This window comes from Ascaphus truei, chromosome 2, assembly GCF_040206685.1.
Source record: "Ascaphus truei isolate aAscTru1 chromosome 2, aAscTru1.hap1, whole genome shotgun sequence".
Lineage (NCBI taxonomy): Eukaryota > Metazoa > Chordata > Amphibia > Anura > Ascaphidae > Ascaphus > Ascaphus truei.
Genome location: NC_134484.1, coordinates 94,415,905 through 94,423,404, shown reverse-complemented (window position 1 = coordinate 94,423,404; position 7,500 = coordinate 94,415,905). Strand labels below are relative to the sequence as shown.

At 45.6% G+C, this 7,500-nt stretch overlaps 1 protein-coding gene across 5 annotated transcripts in view; it reads right to left on the bottom strand.

Annotated features, from left to right (window-relative positions):
- Positions 1-7,500, bottom strand: part of UBE2W (ubiquitin conjugating enzyme E2 W) — a 55,884-nt gene that overhangs the window by 3,862 nt on the left and 44,522 nt on the right. For 3 of the 5 annotated variants that reach the window (XM_075583318.1, XM_075583339.1, XM_075583326.1), the window contains exons 5-6: positions 6,401-6,487; positions 3,937-4,012 (exon numbers count right to left, since the gene is read on the bottom strand). In XM_075583318.1, the coding sequence (XP_075439433.1) occupies positions 3,937-4,012; positions 6,401-6,487 (163 nt within the window). Of the gene's footprint in view, positions 1-3,936; positions 4,013-5,952; positions 5,995-6,400; positions 6,488-7,500 lie in introns of all 5 variants that reach the window. The other 2 variants (XR_012797288.1, XM_075583333.1) reach the window with 2 other exon arrangements.

Genomic DNA, 7,500 nt, shown 5'->3' with positions numbered 1-7,500 from the left:
TTGCTGCGGCCTCCCGTTTAGGCCGCGCGGGGCGGGCGATGTGCAGGAGAGGTGAACGGTGATGCAAGGGTGGAGTGAACGGAGGTAAGGGGGGGGGGGAGGGTGAATGGAGGTGAGGGGGGGGGGGGGGTGAACGGAGGTAAGGGGGGGGGGTGAACGGAGGTAAGGGGGGGGTGAACGGAGGTAAGAGGGGGGGGTGAACGGAGGTAAGGGGGGGGTGAACGGAGTTGGGGGAGGAGGGGGGGGGGTGAATAGAGATGCAAGGGGGAGACAGGCTGGACTGGGGAGAGAGCAGAGAGAGAGACAGGGGGGGAGAAGAGAGAGACAGGCTGGGGGGGGGGGGGCTAAATGCTCCCAGGCAGTCAGTCGCCCACCCAGTCAGTCACCTACCTACCCAGTCAGTCACCCATCCAGTCAGTCAGTCACCCACCCAGTCACCTACCAAAGTCAGTCACCTACCCACCCACCCAGTCAGTTAGTCACCTACCTACCCACCTACCTACCCAACCACCCAGTCAGTCACCTACCCACCCACCCAGTCATCCCCCCCACCCAGTCAGTCAGTCACCTACCCACCCAGTCAGTCACCTACCCACCCACCCAGTCAGTCAGTCACCTACCCACCACCCACCCAGTCAGTCACCTACCCACCACCCACCCAGTCAGTCACCTACCCACTCACCCAGTCAGTCACCCACCACCCACCCAGTCAGTCACCCACCCAGTCAGTCACCTACCCACCCACCCAGTCAGTCACCCACCCACTCAGTCACCCATCCACTCAGTCAGTAAGTCACCCCCCCACCCAGTCAGTCATAAAGTCAGTAATACCCCCCCACCCAGTCAGTCATACCCCCCCCACACCCAGTCAGTCATACCCCCCCCCACCCAGTCAGTCATACCCCCCCCCCCCACCCAGTCAGTCATACCCCCCACCCAGTCAGTAAAATGTCAGTCATCCCACCCCCTGCCCAGTCGCCAAGTCACCCAGTCACCCCACCCAGTCAGACAGTCAGTAATCCCCACCCAGTCAGACACCCCGTCACCCCACCCAATCAACCAGTCAGTCACCCCACCCCCCCAATCACCCCACCGAGTCACCCCACCCCCCCAATCACCCCACCGAGTCACCCCACCCCCCCAATCACCCCACCGAGTCACCCCACACCCCCAATCACCCCACCCAGTCAACCCATCTCTCCAATCACCCCACCCAGTCAACCCATCCCCCCACAGTCACCCTCTCTCCGTCTCTCACCCTCTCTCCGTCTCTCACCCTCTCTCCGTCTCTCACCCTCTCTCCGTCTCTCACCCTCTCTCCGTCTCTCACCCTCTCTCCGTCTCTCACCCTCTCTCCGTCTCTCACCCTCTCTCCGTCTCTCACCCTCTCTCCGTCTCTCACCCTCTCTCCGTCTCTCACCCTCTCTCCGTCTCTCACCCTCTCTCCGTCTCTCACCCTCTCTCCGTCTCACACCCTCTCTCCGTCTCTCACCCTCTCTCCGTCTCACACCCTCTCTCCGTCTCACACTCTCTCTCCGTCTCACACTCTCTCTCCGTCTCACACTCTCTCTCCGTCTCACACTCTCTCTCCGTCTCACCCTCTCTCTCACCCTCTCTCTCCGTCTCTCACCCTCTCTCTCCGTCTCTCTCACCCTCTCTCTCCGTCTCTCTCACCCTCTCTCTCCGTCTCTCTCACCCTCTCTCTCCGTCTCTCTCACCCTCTCTCTCCGTCTCTCTCACCCTCTCTCTCCGTCTCTCTCACCCTCTCTCTCCGTCTCTCTCACCCTCTCTCTCCGTCTCTCTCACCCTCTCTCTGTCTCACCCTCTCTCTGTCTCACCCTCTCTCTGTCTCACCCTCTCTCTGTCTCACCCTCTCTCTGTCTCACCCTCTCTCTGTCTCACTCTCCATAACATTGCGGGAATGAGGTACCTGGACATTGAGGGTCTGCGGATCAGGTAAGATCCCAGGCGGGATTGCTGCTTTAAATATTGTAAAGCGGGGGCATCCAGGCACTAGTTAAGGGGTGCAGGAAACTAGTCCTTCACATCTGGCTTTTTTTTCTAGATTCGACATTTATACACACACACACAAGGACTAATTGTAGTATAATGTAATACAATAAATAAACTTATGTCAAAAACGAATGTTCTTACTAGGAATTTATTCAATTTATTTCATTTATGGTTTTTTTAAATGCGGGTCTGGGGGCGGGATTAGAGGCGGGGTTGGGGGTGGGACTAGAGGCGGGGTTGTGGCGGGACTAGGTGGCGAGTAGATTTTTTGGTTCGGCGAGTAGATTTTTGGGTGATTTGTCAAGCACTGTATATATATATATATATATATATATATATATATATATATATATATATGAGTTCTTCAGTATTAGGTGATACCTTTTTTATTTGGACTAACAATTTAAGTCATAGGACAAGCTTTCGAGAGTTATCCTCTCTTCCTCAGGTCCCAATACTGATATACAAAGGTTTCTACGAAAAACTCCCTGTCTAAGTCGTAGAAACCTTTGTATATAAGTATTGGTGACCTGAGGAAGAGAGGATAACTCTCGAAAGCTTGTCCTGTGACTTAAATTGTTAGTCCAAATAAAAAAGGTATCACCTAATACTGAAGAACATACATACATACATACATACATACATATATACATACAGGCATACCCCGCTTTAAGTACACTCACTTTAAGTGCACTCGCGAGTAAGTACATATCGCCCAATAGGCAAACGGCAGCTCACGCATGCGCCTGTCAGCACGTCCTGAACAGCAATACCGGCTCCCTACCTGTACCGAAGCTGTGCGCAAGCAGGGAGACTATAGAGCCTGGTACACATGCGTTATTTACATCAGTTATGCACGTATATGATGATTGCAGTACAGTACATGCATCGATAAGTGGATAAGTGGAAAAGGGTAGCGCTTCACTTTAAGTACATTTTCGCTTTACATACATGCTCCGGTCCCATTGCGTATGTTAATGCGGGGTATGCCTGTATATATATATACGTATATATGTACATATATATATATATATACATACACACACATTATATATATATATATATATATATATATATATAAACAAACGCACACACACACACATACACACACATATATATATATATATATATAGCAACTGTAAATATTACTGTATGTTCATTTGCATGTCTTAGACAGGTCTGCAACCCTATCTTTCCCCATTATCGCCCAGCATACAGCGCTTCCACTGCAGCAAGGGATTCTGGGAAATGACATGCAAATGAGCACTCAGTGCTTTGTAATACGAGCTTGAGACAAAAGGTGGCACTGAGTGCTCATTTGCATGTCATTTCACCTCATCAGGGTCATCGTTACAAAATGGTGTTTAGCGAAGAAGATAAGCATGTTATGAAGTGATTGAGACAAAGCAAGGATTACGGTCCAAAACACTTCCATAAAGTGTTTCCTGGTAAAAGTTGGCCGCTAGGAGGACTAACTCATTAAATTGATGCCATGGGTAGTTTCAAGCATTGTTCGGGTAGTGGTCGTCCGGGCACTATTCGCACAGTGGACAAGATTGATGAAGTGGAAGATCTGGTGTTGAGCCAAGAACATGAGCTGCAGATATTTTGAACACACTGAGCTCAAATGTTATAGTAATCTTACTGTTTCAGATTAGATTACAACAGTTTAACACATTTACAAGTTACAAACAAAAGACTCCTATTTCTTGCTTAATGAACAGGACTCGACCGCAGTGTATCTGGTATGTGTTGACATACTACCCCGTGACATCAATTTAGTTATCATCAGTTGATTGTCTACATTGTACTCCTTTAAATCAACATAACAAAATACAATTGTGCAAATTTTCATCCGGATTGAGCGAAAAATATATAAAATATGATGAAAAATGAAAAATTATTCATATGCACACAACTTACCATGATACCACCATTTTGTTTTCTTTGGATTTTTGTTGCAAGTTCTTACATAAAATGAATTATCTGGAGGCCTTCTCTGTTGGTATAGGTTGGAGGGGGGGAGAAAACAAATGGACATTAGGCTAAACAACATTTATCATACAATCTGAAGGTCATTTACGATTGATAATATATATATATATATAATATTTTTTTTTTAAACAGTCTTGTTGTCCTGCCACCCCTTCACGTGGCCCCGGTTTAATTTATTCAGGGATAGGTGTCTAATAATAGGAGTGCGGTAAGAAAATTTGCATTTTGTTGACAATGTTTAGCCATCACCTTGTTCTGTATCAATGTCAATGACAAAGAGCTGTACGTGTTAGAACACAGGCACAATTGCTTATACACAAAGAAGTGTATATAATTTAATATCATTTCATATTATGTAAAGGTTTCATAGCTACTAGCAGATAAAGTAACTTTCCTAGGTCTTGTCTTCTTGCTCTGATTGAAATTAGTCTCTCTGATTCTGATACTGCTTCAGAGGCTGCACTGTCCTATGATAGCCTTTCCTTCTCTCCTACTACCTGTGCTCACATTTGTGGCGGGGCAATGGGATTTCTTCTCCCCACTTCTGTTTCGAGCCATTATCTGTTCCTGCCTTTCTGTCCTTCCCTTAAGTTTCAGGTTATCTAAATTTTTTCCCCAGTCGCCATACGTTTTGCTGTCATCTATTTTCGTCCTCCCTCTACCTCTACTGACTGAATCTTGGCTGTCCTTTTGGAAAGTTTGGTTATATTAATGACTCCTGTCTCCTGGGCTTCCTGTTGCCTTCACTAATGCACTGCTTGCAGTACCCATAATGATGGCTTCTACTTGTCTTTACTTAACGGTTCTCTTGCTGACGTTTCTATCTCCATTTTCTGCTTTCAGACCATTACCTAATCTCCTTTGCTATCTCCAATTTATCTTCCATCATACCGCCCATCTCCCCTCACTATTACAGACGTGCGTTCTATGGACCATTCTGGAATCCTCTGGCTCTACTCTCCTCCTCTGACCATGACAATCTTGTCACCACTTACAACTCTACCATATCCAACTGCCTGGACTAGCTTGCACCCCATCTTCTATGGCACAATCCCTGCAAAAACACAATACCCAAACATGCATTCTACACTCCTGCACTTGCTTCTCTGAGCATCTATAGAAGAAGTCTTGCGCTCTTGCTTATTTCTTCCTCTACAAACGGTCATGTTACAACATTTTGTACACTATTTTTACAAAAAGTAAATTTGAAGTATGTGTACCTGCTTTTTTCCAATTTCTAATAATGCTCAGTGTTAAATGGATGTGCCAGGACCTCGATGCATACCAACATTGCATTTCAAAACAAAAAATATCCGTTGCACACGATCCAATCGATGTAGCAAAACAAGCTTTACATACTCAATGTTTTTATTATCCTTAAGACGTGACAGCACGATGTCAGGTGAAAATAGTACTGTAGTGCCCCACTTATATGGTGGATTCCGTTCTAGGCTGCCACCAGAAAAAAATTAATTTAAAAAAAAAAAAATTTGCAGAAAAGCGGAACATAGCATTTGCTATTTTTTCCGTCTTTTCCATCTTCTGCACATGCGTAGACTCGGGCGGCCCCCATTCTGCGCATGCGTAACCTCGGCCGTCCCCCTTCTGAGCATGTGCAGACATGGCGGCCCCCTTCTCAGTACCGCCGTAAGCGGGCCCTACTGTATATCTATCTATAGTACTGTTACCCCAGAAACTTTGTGCCGTTACTGTCTCAAGGAAAATAAAAACGTTAGGAGTATGTAAAGTCTTTTTTTGCTTCCACTATTTTTAGTCAAGCAAAGTTATCTCAATTTTTTAACACTCACAGGTGAAAGCTACAATGGCTTTTCTCTGTGTTTACACGTTTTCTCTGTTTTTACACAACTTTTGCCGACTACAGTACTTCAAAAGACAAGGTGTTCTATAACAGATGGTAGATCTCCTCTGTGCCTTCCTCCATACCTATTTTACTGAATTCATCATTTATTCCAGATGCTTTCTCCCCTGTAACAAAGGAGAAAGGATCTCAGTTACTCTTCTGTCCCTGAGCTACCTGCCAGCTTGATCACATTCCTTCCCCTCTCCTCTGACTGCTCATTTTCATCTGATCCCTGCAATCACATCTACAAGTATTTCCTCTCCTCAGGTATCTTTCTTCCATGCGCCCCATTCTCAAAAACATCCTAGATCCTCCCTAATCAAGTTTGTGCATTACAGCACTCAAAGTAGCCAACAAATATTCCAAGGACAGTACTCCCTTCTCAATCTACTTGACTTGCCTGATGCTTTGGACTACTGTTGACTACACACTACTCTTAAGCCCTCTCTTGGCTTTCTTCCTATAGGTCATCGTTCCTTTAATATATTTACAGCTAACTCCTCTTCTTGCTCTGTTTATCTGTTGGTGTACCTCACAGCTTGGTTCTGGGATCTCTTCTTTTCTCTCTATACACATTGCCTTTGTGATCTTATTAATCCATTTAGCTTCAAACATCACCTGTATGCAAATGAGAGACAACTGTATTTATCCCTAGTGAACCTCACATCTTCAGTACAGTCCCAGGTCTCCAACTGTCTCACAGCAATCTCACCCTGCATGATAGCTACATGGCTTAACCTCATTCTGGCAAAGGCTGACCTGCTCATAAACCTGCTTAAATTAAGCCCCAATGTACCATTTTCCATCACAGTCACTAACACTACAATCCATCCAGTATCTAAGCCAGGTGTTTAGGTGTCATATTTGACTCTTCTCTTTCGTTCTGCCTTCATCGTAATGCTATTGCTAAATCTGGCATTTCTTTCTCTGCTAAAATATGACATATTCTCAGTTTCTCTAGAACTAAAATGATAATGCATGCCCTCATTCTCTGAATGTTACATGCCTTGATGCACTTATCACATATGTACTATTATATTTCAGCACTGCGTACCTTGTTCGTGTTAAATATACATACAGCACTAGTCTTGAACCTAAGTACGATGGGATTAGTCAGGTGCTTTAAGTACTGTACTTTTAAGATTAAAGAAATACCCATTGGATCACCAGTCACCCACCACATGCTCAACACAGCAACAGAACATAGAAGGATAAGAGATTGAGATAATAAAACATGTCCCAAGTTCAATTTACCATGCATGTTTTTAACCACTTCAGTTTACGTTAAAATGCTCGAGGGTGTCAAATTATCAAGATGTGTTTGCCTACTTTGGTGCAAGGATTTTTTATTTTTTTTAATCAAAACGAATGTATGAACATTTATTTTCCTTCACATACAGCAAGGGTGGGGAACGTCAGTCCCGAGGGCCGTATAAGGCCCTCGAAAGCATTTGGTCTGGCCCTCCTAAGGCAACTGCTATAACCGGGGTCGCGCTAATTTTTTTAAAAATGGCCGCCGCGCGCCCGATTAGGAGGAGGGAGAAGGTGGTGTGAGGCGTCGGCAGCCCTACACAATCCCCAGTAGCCACTGTACTAGCCCCAGAAATCCCCCAGCAGCCACCGTACTAGCC